The sequence below is a fragment of the Cryptomeria japonica genome, chromosome 1 (genome assembly GCF_030272615.1).
Source record: "Cryptomeria japonica chromosome 1, Sugi_1.0, whole genome shotgun sequence".
NCBI classification, from domain to species: domain Eukaryota; kingdom Viridiplantae; phylum Streptophyta; class Pinopsida; order Cupressales; family Cupressaceae; genus Cryptomeria; species Cryptomeria japonica.
In genome coordinates, this window is record NC_081405.1 from 344,372,717 (window position 1) to 344,384,915 (window position 12,199).

Consider the following 12,199-nt stretch of genomic DNA (forward strand, 5'->3'; position numbering starts at 1 on the left):
GGGAAGATGTGCACGTATACCAGGACTTAACCATTCCGCACCTCAAGGCTCTGACAAAGATTCCAAGGCAAATTCTAATTGATGGGAAAGTAATTCAGGAGAACGAGGTTTATGACTTTCCCCAATGGTTCTGCGTCATTTGCTCAGGAAAGAACACCTTCGATAAATTCAGCATGGAGTCTTTAACTTTGAAGCACTCGATCAGAGGGGTGCAGGAGGAAATCATCAATCCAATTGAGGCATTGTTCGCAAGGAAACTCAATGATAGTGGAATAACAATGAACTCCTTGAAATCTCAGTTGCACGAGTTCTTCTTCATAGGTTCATTCCCTAAGGAACATTTTGCAAATGTTTCTTCATTTTCCAGTATAATGAAGAAGACACAGAAAATCATGATGGAATGGGAAAGCTTCTTTTCCAAGAGCAAGGAAGAAATTGCCTTGATGGAATTCGATACTGAAAATGTGCCAAGTGTCTCCATCGGAGAGCTGGAAGCAGTCATCAGCAAATTCATTGCATATGCCATAAATGAACAAGATAATGGTCGTCCATTCTTGGATGAGAATCTTTTAGTTGAATAATGGTGGCATATTTACTGTTGGAATGTTTTTGACTAAGTGGTGGTCCGATCAATGCATGTTGAATGCATGAGGAATCTTCTTGCATGCTGCCGCCTTATTAATGATTCTATGACGGATTCTCTGTGCATGTCGTCGTCGCATGAGGAATGGTGGGCATTTATTTCTTGCATGGGAATGTTTATTGTATTTTGAGCATGTTCGATGTAATGGGGTGCATTTAATGCACTAATGGGCACCATTTTTGGGCTTTTGGAATAATTGTATGTATTTATTACTGATTCCCACCTTGTTGCATCTTGAGTGGGGAATCTTCTAGGGTGAAACCCTAATTAGGGTTTGCATGGCCTGAGGCCTATATAAAGGGGTGACCCCCCTCATTTGTAAGAGGGGAGAGATTATTATTTGAGATTGTTGCATCAGGATTGTTGAAGTAGCCAACTTAATACATTGTTCGATTTTGATGGTGTATTCTTGTTCTATTTTAGCAATCTGCATGGTCTTGCTCTCTTCATAGATTAGATTTGCTTTAATGTTGTTAGAAGAACTGGATTTGATAGGATTACTTGTTGCAGAGTCCGAGCTCATACTTTTGGTGTGCAGCTGATTGTTGCATACTATGCAAAGTTAGCCTGAGCCCTTTGTTATGTGTGTATGCTTAACTTCGATTATCAGTGGAGATTGTTCGATTTGATGGTCTACATTGGTGATCTGAATAACCTCTACACACCCTTTGAAGATTGCACCGCCTTCGCGTAGTTGTGCTTTGTTGGCGAAGCGAAGCGTGGTTTGATTTTGCATGAGTGATCCTGTCTCTTGTTCTTAGGATTAGATTAGACTTAGCATAGTTCTCTCTACCCTACTCTCATTTACTTTCAGCATATTTCGAAAATCCAAAAATCCAAAAAATAGGGCTTTCATTCCAAATCATTCACATAGAAATCCTTGAACTTGCATGAGTTTGTTATCCTCTTCAATTGAATACGTAAGACCCCTTGGGTTAACAACAAACCCATCAATCAACTGAGTCACGTCCACGCACTGAAGGAAACCTTGGAGTTAGCCATTTGAACTTTTTGTGCAATCTTAGCATACGGACTAATTTTGATCAAGAGAGAGTAAGGTGACTGTTGGTAACTTTATTCTGTGTTCGACGCTGTCATAAAAAACACATCAACACTTCCATATTCATGCATTGGTTTCTAGCTCTTCATTTCCAGCAGTCAAAGAATGACCCCTCATATTAACATTCAATGAATGTCCATATCCTGTTTTTGTTGCTCCCATTTTGCCACGCGTAGGCAGATGCTACTACATCAAAGAAATAACTTTTCAGGTTGATCTCAAGATTTTGTTTTGTTTACAGGGTATTAGTTTCTCTATTTTGTCCACATCTTAACAGTCTCATAAAGTTTCCTAAGATTGACCAGCAACAACCAAAAGGTATGTATAGGCAACAAATTAGCAACATATCTAAATTGCTTCATTTACCCAGATCCCGAATTTCAAGTCATGCTAGCTGATGATGGAACCTGGTCGTTTTGGTAAGTGCCACAACATCAAGATATTTAAAGGTGATAAACAATTTGAGAGCACCATGTTTAAAATGCCTGAGGGTAGAGAATACATGGTTTTGCAAGTACAACGGTTCACTAAGTTAAAACACTATTGAGATGAATTTTCAAGAGATTTTCATACGATTTCACTTTGATGGCCAATATTTTGAACTTCAGAAGCAAAATCTCCTCAAATGGTAAGTTCCCACTAGATGACAGAGTTTAAAGGGTTAATTGTATTCATTAGAGATCCAACAACTTGCAACAGCTCCACCATCAGTTCCTCAAGTTATATTTGACAAGCATTCAATGGTATTTGGAGATATACCAAAGAGTCTTCCCCCAAGAAGAGATCATGGCCATGCTTTCCAGCTTATTCAAAGAAGTCAAGCATCCAAAATCAAGCCATACCACTGCCCATCTGTACAAATGAGTGAGATTCAGTTCATTGTATGGGTGAGAAAATCTATCTGAGATCTTATGAGAGAAGATCCACCTGCAAATAACACACATGCAAACAAAAAATCAAAACTAGAAACACATGCATGCTACAAAAATCTACTCCATTGCACTCCTTAAATCAAGGTTTTGTGTTTTTAAGATTTTTGCTCTCAAAGCACTATGCACAAGAGGCTATGACTTATTGGAGATTTAAGATGAAAGATAAACAAAATAAAGATAACAAGATCAAGATATGCAAGATGAAAACTAGCTAATGGATGCTAAGAGTGCTCAAGAATGCATAAACAACGAATGGATGCTCAAAATGCCAAGACAATAGATTTTGAATGCAAAGTCATGGATCCCAAAAATGGGAGAGGGGCTCTGCTTAAATCAGCATCCTCAGGTGGATCTAGATTATGGGATGAATGTGGGATAAAGAATAGGGCTTGAAAGTTTTAATCCCACATGCATAGGGTGGATGAAAATGGGTAGAGGAGAAAGCATAAATGAAGTGTATATGCTTATGCGTGTATTTGTAAAAATAAGATATTATTATTAAATATATAGATGATAGATTGATAGATTAATAATATTATTAAATGATAAATGGAAAATGAGATAATAATAATAATATTAATAATGGATAAATGATAATATAGATATTATTGATGATATATAATAATATTAATGAATTAATGATGGATAAATAATAATATTTAATGGATAATATTTGATGGAATAATGCATGAAAATGAAGTCGACCTACCCGAAATTAAGATGACAAATTTTATGTTTCTACATTTTGCCTCTCTTTGAGACAATGCAACCTGTCACGTTGTTTCAAAGAAAATGATCAACTGATATATGCCCCAGAGATGTCCTAGTAAGGGTGATGATTGATTTGTTATGCCCCCTCGAGAGATTGATTGAACAGATTGATGGAGATCCATCTCTCGATAGATTATGAAAAGGAGATTGGATGATTGATATTGCGCAAGTGATTAAATTGAGATGTACATTTGATGGAAATGCACAATTGATGAGGTGTAACTGAACAATTGATGGAAATGAATAGTATAGCCTGGTTGATAAGCTGAGTAAGCTGATAGGGATTGATGCTAGCACAAGATAAAGTGATCCAATGATTGATTGGTTGATTGATGCAGGGGCGTTGAGATTTCAAGAAGCCATTTGATTGATTGATAATAATGGATAAATGATAATATAGATAATATTGATGATATACAATAATATTAATGAATTAATGATGGATAAATAATAATATTTAATGGATAATATTTGATGGAATAATGCATGAAAATGAAGTCGACCCACCCGAGATTAAGATGACAAATTTTATGTGTCTACACATTGTCCAAGAAATGCTAGAGGTCAAGATCATTCAACATAGTCAAAGTGCCCACTCTTCCCCAGTGGTGATGGTTTGCAAAAAGAATAACAACGGATGCATGTGTCTAAATTACCACAAACTTAATAAGCTCGCTTTTAAAGATAAGTTGACTATTCCTGTCATAGATGATTTGCTGGATGAGTAAAATGGGATGATGTTTTTTACTAAATTGGATCTCCAATTTGGTTATCATCAAATCAAAATTAGAGAAGAAGACATTCCAAAAGCTACACTTCACATGCATGAAGGTTGTGATGAATTTTTGGTCATGCCCTTTGGTCTTGCAAATGCTTTGTCCACATTTCAAATTCTAATGAATTCTTATTCAAGTTATTTCTACTGAAATTTGTACTACTTTTCTTTGGTGATAATATCATTAAGCAATCCTTGAGATGAACATCTTCAACATGTAGATCTAGTGTTGCAACTTATGAAATAGAAACTTTTTGCCAAACCCTCAAAATGCTCATTTAATGTAACAAAGGTGAGATATTTGGGTCATATAGTTTCATATGTAGGTGCAAAAATGGATCCCAATAAGATCAAGGCAGTGCTCAACTAGAAGGTTCCTGCAACACTGAAGGAATTACAAGAATTTAAACATCTTACAACCTACTATAGAAGATCTATCAAGAGCTATGATTGTGTAGCTGCTCCACTTAACAAAATTATTGCAAAAGGATGCAATGCACTGGAATGAGGAGGCCACACAAGCCTTTGAACAACTCAAGAGAGCTATGTACACAACTCTAATTTTAGCTACTCTTGATTTTACAAAGACATTCATTGTGGAATGTAAAGCTTTGAGGCATGGTATCGGGGCAGTGCTAATGCAAGAAGAGATACCTAGAGCATTGTAAGTTGACAACTCACAGGTCAGAACATCACCCAGCCCATTCATCAAAAGGAAATGTTAGCAATTCTTTGTACAATCAAGAAATAGCAGATTATTTGATGGGAAGACATGTTAAAGTCAAAACAGATCATGACAGTCTCAAATACTTTTTACAACAAAAGCTTTCTTCATGGAAGCAACAAAAATGGGTTACAAAGATATTGGTGTATGACTTTGATATTATATATTAGAAGGGAAGGAGAATAGTGCAACAAAATCATAGCGCATCAAAACAAAATCTTTGGAGAGGAAACTTATGGTACAAAGATAATTTACTTCTTTGTCAAAACTCACTTCTCAATAATATGTTGTTGGGAGAACTTCATGCATCTCCATTGAGTGGACATTCAAGGTTCTCAAAAGCACATCAACTTGATAAACAATATTCTTTTAGGATTATCTCAAGGGCGATGTAAAGAAATTTGTCACTGGATGTTTGGTGTGCCAACCAAACAAACGTGAGATAGTTAGAACTCCAACCCTTCTACACCATGAGCTTCATCATTAGTTTACCCAATTCAAAAGGGAAAAATGTGATCATGGTCATAGTATAGACTCAATAAATATGCTCATTTGTGTGCCTTGTATCATCCCTTCTTAGCTAATACAATTTTTGTGACTATTCAAGCGACTGTTCAACAGCCACAGGGCATTCCAAAAATTAAAGAGTTTTTCTTTATATGTAAATTATCTTTGTTTTTCTACTTCAACTGCAAGGAAAAACATTAATCAACAGGGCAAACACAAATAAGAAACTATAGAATCTGTAATCAATAAACTAGGGCATAGCAGCATACAATTGGCATTACTCGTCCAATTGTCATTTCACTTATTTTCTAGCTACAACGCTGTTAAAGCATCCATGTGGCTTGAATATCATTAAGCTTTGCATTTTAAGATTAAGATTAGGCATAGTTGTGTATTTCTTGGTTGGGCTTTCTACTATCTATTGATTTGGAAAGAATGATCTTCCATTCCCTGTAACCATTGATTTGGAATGAATGATTTCCCATTCTCTATCTCCATTGATTTGGGAGTTATGGTGATTTGGTTTGCCTGAATTTTATCTCTGGGTATTGCATGCTTAGGTTGTTTTTTGTTGGGGTTTCTTGTTTCACTGTCTGGTAATTTAATGAAAAACAAATTTGTTTGCCTTTTCAATCGCATTCTTATATAGGCCTAATCCCAATAGGTTAATTCTACTCATATCTCTTGACAGGATAGTTTTTACTAGTCTCTTGAAAGAGTTATAGTTGTTGAGCAAGACTCTTACTATCAATCATAAGGTTGGATAATGGAATGGCACATGTATTCGTTTTGTAAAATTATAACTGGTTTCTGGTTTAGTTGATGTATAATACTTCACCAAAAAGATATGCAACATGAAGATTAATTGCCATCAAAAGAAAGAGGACATCGCAATGTTAATAACCACAAGGAAAGATGGATTGTGAAGTATGGTATTGCTAAGTGACGTTATTACTGGATGGTAAGAGATTGCTCACGTGGCAACATGGAGAATTCCTTTCTGAAGCTTTCTACTAAATTGGTATATGGTATAGGGATATCTCAATTACATGGGAGGCCTTAAATTTTGGTTGTGATCTGTGAGTATTCTATGCTCCTAAAGAGTGCCTAGAACATTTCTTTTTGTGAAGAAATTTCAGAGATTCAATTGTTCTAGACGATAAGTGTTTCCTCGATAATTGTAAAGTTAAATTTATGTTGTTCAAAGTCAGTCATCATTGCCTCTGTTATCAGAACTTCTGTTTTGACGTTTGTAACATCTAGGGGTGTCTTTTATGTTTAGTCGGTACATGTATGGGTGCATGCATGTGTGGCTTCTTTGCTGGAGGGGGATCAAAAGTAAAACCGTTTCTGTTTGCTCAAAGCTGCACAATCTTGTTGCCTTTGGGTATATATAAATTTTGAACAGTTTAAAACATAGTTACCAGGAGACCCGTCTCCTACCCCTAGAGACCCGTACCAGTACCGGAGACGCATCTCCAGAATCGGATACTTCTCCGGAAACTTCTTGACACATAAGGTCCTTTTGGCTACCGTCTCCGAAGTCTCCCAACTAAAAATTGACGTCTCCTAGAAAACTTAGGGCAAAACGTAGTAAAAAGGCAAAAAAAATAAAGAAAACAAATAAGATGAGCTTGCAACAAAGTAAAGTCATAGGGAAATGACTAACAAGAAAACTATTTCATAGGAAGACAAAAATCCATGCAAAGTTATAGTGATCGGATCTATTGACACTGTAGACTTTTTGAGAGGACTGATTTCTTATCATTGTAATAGTCTAAAGAGAAATTGTCTTTACTATTTAGCCGACAATATTGAGTGTGCTCAACATCTATATTACCTTACTTTCACTAAAAAATTTAGACGGGCAATGGTATCAGCAATATAAGCAATTTTAATTTCAATTTTTGTTCAATTTTAAAGTTAATGTTAAACTTTACCACTGTTCTTGTTTTCAAAGTTCCCTGTCATGATATGTTTTGGAAATTATTAAATATTATATATCAAAAACAATTGGCGTCTCCAAGTACCCGTCTCCTATTTTTCAAAATTAGTCGTACCAATACCGGTACTAGTCTCCAGAGTCTCCAAGTACCCCCGTCTCCTGGTAACCTTGGTTTAAAAGCTTAGAATCCTAACAAACTAGATCAATCCATTTTTGATATGTTAGGGAAATATGTCAGTTGAAGATAACCAGGTCAGTTTGTGTTTATATCATCTGTGAGTATTCTATGCTCCTAAAGAGTGCCTAGAACATTTCTTTTTGTGAAGAAATTCCAGAGATTCAATTGTTCTAGAGGATAAGTGTTTCCTCGATAATTGTAAAGTTAAATTTATGTTGTTCAATTTAGAAGTCAGTCATCATTGTAGTTGTTGAGCAAGACTCTTAATATCAATCATAAGGTTGGATAATGGAATGGCACATGTATTCGTCTTGTAACATTATAACTGGTTTCTGGTTTAGTTGATGTATACTTCACCAAAAAGATATGCAACATGAAGATTAATTGCCATCAAAAGAAAGAGGACATCACAATGTTAATAACCACAAGGAAAGATGGATCGCGAAGGAAGTATGGTATTGCTAATTGATGTTATTACTGGATGGTATGAGATAGCTCACGTGGCAACATGGAGAATCGCTTTCTGAAGCTTTCTACTAAATTGGTATATGGTATAGGGATATCTCAATTATATGAGAAGCCTTAAATTTTGGTTGTGATCTGTGAGTGTTCTATACTTCTAAAGCGTGCCTAGAACATTTCTTTTTGTGAAGAAATTTCAGAGATTCAATTGGTCAAAGGATAAGTGTTTCCTCAATAATTGTAAAGTTAAATTTATGTTGTTCAATTTAGAAGTCAGTCATCATTGCCTCTGTTATCAGAACTTCTATTTTGACGTTTGTACCATCTAGGGGTGCCTTTTATGTTTAGTCAGTACATGTATGGGTGCATGCATGTGTGGCTTCTTTGCTGGAGGGGGATCAAAAGTAAAACCGTTTCTGTTTGCTCAAAGCTGCACATCTTGCTGCCTTTGGGTATATATTAAGTTTTGAACAGTTTAAAAGGCTAGAATCCTAACAAACTAGATCAATCCATTTTTGATATGTTGGGGCACTATGCCAGTTGAAGATAACCAGGTCAGTTTGTATTTATAGTATCTGAGGTGCATTTTAATTTTTATGTTTAAGCTGTATATGTATGGGTACATGCATATGTGGCTTTTCAATTGGGGGAGGGGGGGGTGCATACTAAGTGAAACCACTTCTGTTTGCTCCGAGCTGCACATCTTGTTGCCTTTAGGTACATTTAAGTGTTGTACCGTAAGTAGGTTCTAGATGAGTTTTCTTTGTGCCACTCAGCATACTTTTGTGTTTATTATTATGTGTCATCCACAATTAAAAAAATTGAATCCGAACAAACTGAATTAATCCATTTCTGATATGCTAGTGCACTAGGTCAGTTCAAGGTAACCAGTTCAGTCTGTGTGTGCTTCAATTCTTGCAAACATCTGATGAACAAAGGTAACCTAACCAAGCAGGCTTTTTAGGTGAATAATTAGATTGATGCCAAATGCATTGTTGTTGACATTGAGACCACGTTTGTTTGTCAATATATACTTTCGCTTACAATTAGGCCTAGACTGCTTCAACCTATTGTACGGATGGTATGTTTTCTCTGAAACTTTAGTTTATTAGTTCCTTTTCTGATTTTTACCCAAGAATTCTTCATTTCTCGAACCTGTGCCAAAACTTTAAAATTGATTAAAGTTTTAAACTACAGCAGATTAATAGTTGGAGAAACGGTAAGTTTACCGTAATTGATCCTTTGAAATTTGACAAGTTAAGTGAAAGAAGATATGGAATACATATATATCAAGAATGGTTAAAATCTAACAAGAAACTTGATTTTCAATGATTTGCCTATGTATACTCATATTGTCTTAGATGACTTTCAGGATATCAATAGAACAATGTTGGATGAAAAGCAATCGTATTAGTTATGGGTATAAAGAGCTTTTTTTAGTTGGGGATCCTCATCAAGCTATTCATGGATTTCAGGTAGCAACCCCTCCAATTAATTTCCTCTTCCAACTCGATCACAATGAAAAATTAAACGTGTTTGATGAAGGCAGTTTTTTGGCTTGTTTATATGCAGTTTATGTACAGATATAGTATATACATTTATGGAGATAAGTGTTGACTGGAAATGCATTTTTCCAAATTGTGACATTAGTCGTAATCTTTTAGTATAGAAAGTCTGATGATAGACTGAAAATCTAATAGCTGAGTTGTGGAAACATTTAAAATCTGAATTCTATTGTGTCACGAACAAAAAATTCTAACCTCACAGTTTAAAAATGGCTGAAGGGTTGAAAAAACCAGTAGATAAGAGCTCATAAATGTTACAGCAAGTTATGATTTATGATAACAGGCAATAAAATGACTGGGTCAGCTATCCCTAAAGTTGTGTTTGGCCTCGTTGATGTTAAAAACTCTCTTCAATTCTACTCTTAATCATTTCTTCCAAATCAGTCGCTTAAGAAAAATGAAAACCATTCTTTCGAAACAAATGGAGAAAAAATATTCCTGTACATCTAAAATACAACCCCAATGTGAAACGCCCACTGACATAAATCAATGGGCGTGGCTAAACTGGCTCCAAAACCATGATGTTGTACGATGCAAAACCTTCGTATTATGCAATGCAGACAGAAAATTGTAGAATAGGCTCAGAATGGCTGTGGGGCTCGACAGAAGCGCTGCGGCTGCTGCCCCTGTGTATAACAGGAAGGTTTTTTTGGGTGTACGGCAATGTAGTGGGACATTTTTGGAACCAAAATAGCCTCAGCCTAAATCAATTAGGCTAGCTAGTTACAATTCCTTAAAAATCAATGCATAAGAAAAAGAAATTTCATTCTTTCCAAATAAATACATAAAACTCCAGTCATGTAACTAATATCCCAAAATTATATTAAAAAAAAAACTGATATCCCAAGCTTGAAAAAAAAGAAAAAAAGAACTAACATCCCAAACTTAAAGTACAACCCTAATGAGCAATACCCAAAAAATAATTCATCGAGGCTTATTACCATTCTTTCCAGTACGATAAATACAGGAAAAGAAAAGCATTATTTCCAAATCAATGGATGCACACTGTGATTCCAGTAACTGGAACTAAAATCTCAAACATAAAAATCAAAACCAAGCGAGCAACCATGAAAACAAATCTAAGCTAATATCCATTTCTTCCAACTCAACAGGTACAGAAAACAAATTTCGTTCTTTAGCAGCAAATGTCATTTAAAAAACGAAATCACGACATAAAAGAAAACCCCCCAAACATAATTCAACTGACATAATCCAGCATTCACTCAAAACAAATAAATGCTTTGAAAAATGGAGATCGTTAGGCCTACCTGCAATCTTGGTGGTCATTGATGGGCCATAAGAACGAACTAGCCGGCTGACCCACGACCTCCAACAAATTGTCTTCTAGAAAGGACATCCACCTACTGTTCTGTGGAGATCCCATGCTGCCCAGTTGTGCCTACTGGGCCAAAATGATACTACTACAGATTCTCTCTCCGCTGTCCCTCGGAATAGAACAAACAAGCAACAAATCATCCGAACAAATATAACTAGGAAATTATAATTGATTAGAATTTATCAAATCATAAAATTTGAATACCAGGAAAAAAGTTTACAGTGCATTTTTATAGCAGAACGAGAAGGAAAATTAACGCGTTTATCATAACGTTAGTTGCATTAAAAAAGTGGAGGCCTGATTTTATTCACGAGATGAGATTATTGAAAGTATTTGCCTTTTCGTAAAGCAACGGGGAACCCAGTCAGAAGGATAAATAAATAAATGCTCCCCAGAAGTTTATGCACCTTTCGATTTGCGGAATATGCAGATATGATGCTCATTCCTGGAGGACAAATTGCATGAGATAATCACCAGATTAAGTATAGTTTATATGCAAAGTGCTAATATTTTATGTTATTTATCTGTCCCCGAGTGTTATGCTCCCGGGCTTTAACGTGGCTTCTAGGTTTTTGTGCCGTGTGTGGGGTACCATCTGTTGCAACTATTTTCATTATATGAGTATTTTATTAAGGCTGAAAGTTGATATCTTAGTAGGTGATAGGAGGAGAAATTTGAGTGCTATGTTTTTCACTAATTTTATGTTTCGTTTTATCTTTAAGGTATGTCATTTTGGTATTTAAATTGGTTTTTTTTGTTTTTTTTTTATTTCACTAAATCCTAATTTTAACAAGAGACGTAATGCATCAAGTTCTTATCAAAATGTTTAAGGTTGTTGTAGAGTTTTAGTTGAAGAAATATTCGGTCTAAGCTTTTGTACAATAGACTATGTTGTTGGAGAGGAGACTATCAATTTGATAGGAGAGTGTGGTTATATATATAATTTTGATATTAAGATTAACAATCCAAAGAGTCTATGGGATGACCAAGGGTAATTTAAGGCCTATTGGTTGTGGGAGGGTGTTGAGAGATGAATTTGGTAAGTTTCATTTAGTGGTGGCACTCCCTCTGGGAAACCAAACCAATCACCTAGTTGAAGAGGTTGTTGCTTATAACTCCATTAAAGTTGCTCATTCACAAGGGTTTAAGAATGTTTGGGTAGAAGGAGATTCCCTCAACATCATCTAGTGCTTGAAGAAAATCTATAAGCCTAGCTAGTCTATTGAGAGTTTGATTAATGACTCTCTTTCCCTCATTAGTTCCTTTGATAATGTTTTTATCTCCCATATTTTTAGGGAAGG

The 12,199-nt window shown here is 35.5% G+C and overlaps 1 protein-coding gene across 11 annotated transcripts in view; it reads right to left on the reverse strand.

The window, feature by feature from the left end:
- Positions 1-11,404, reverse strand: part of LOC131043578 (transcription factor ILR3) — a 30,587-nt gene extending 19,183 nt beyond the window's left edge. Inside the window, exons 1-2 of one of the 11 annotated variants that reach the window (XM_057976801.2) lie at positions 11,306-11,404; positions 10,831-11,001 (exon numbers count right to left, since the gene is read on the reverse strand). In XM_057976801.2, the coding sequence (XP_057832784.2) occupies positions 10,831-10,946 (116 nt within the window). In that variant the 5' untranslated portion in view covers positions 10,947-11,001; positions 11,306-11,404. Of the gene's footprint in view, positions 1-2,462; positions 2,546-10,830 lie in introns of those variants that run through there. The other 10 variants (XM_057976805.2, XM_057976800.2, XM_057976804.2 and 7 more) reach the window with 10 other exon arrangements.
- Between the last annotated feature and the right edge of the window lie 795 nt (positions 11,405-12,199).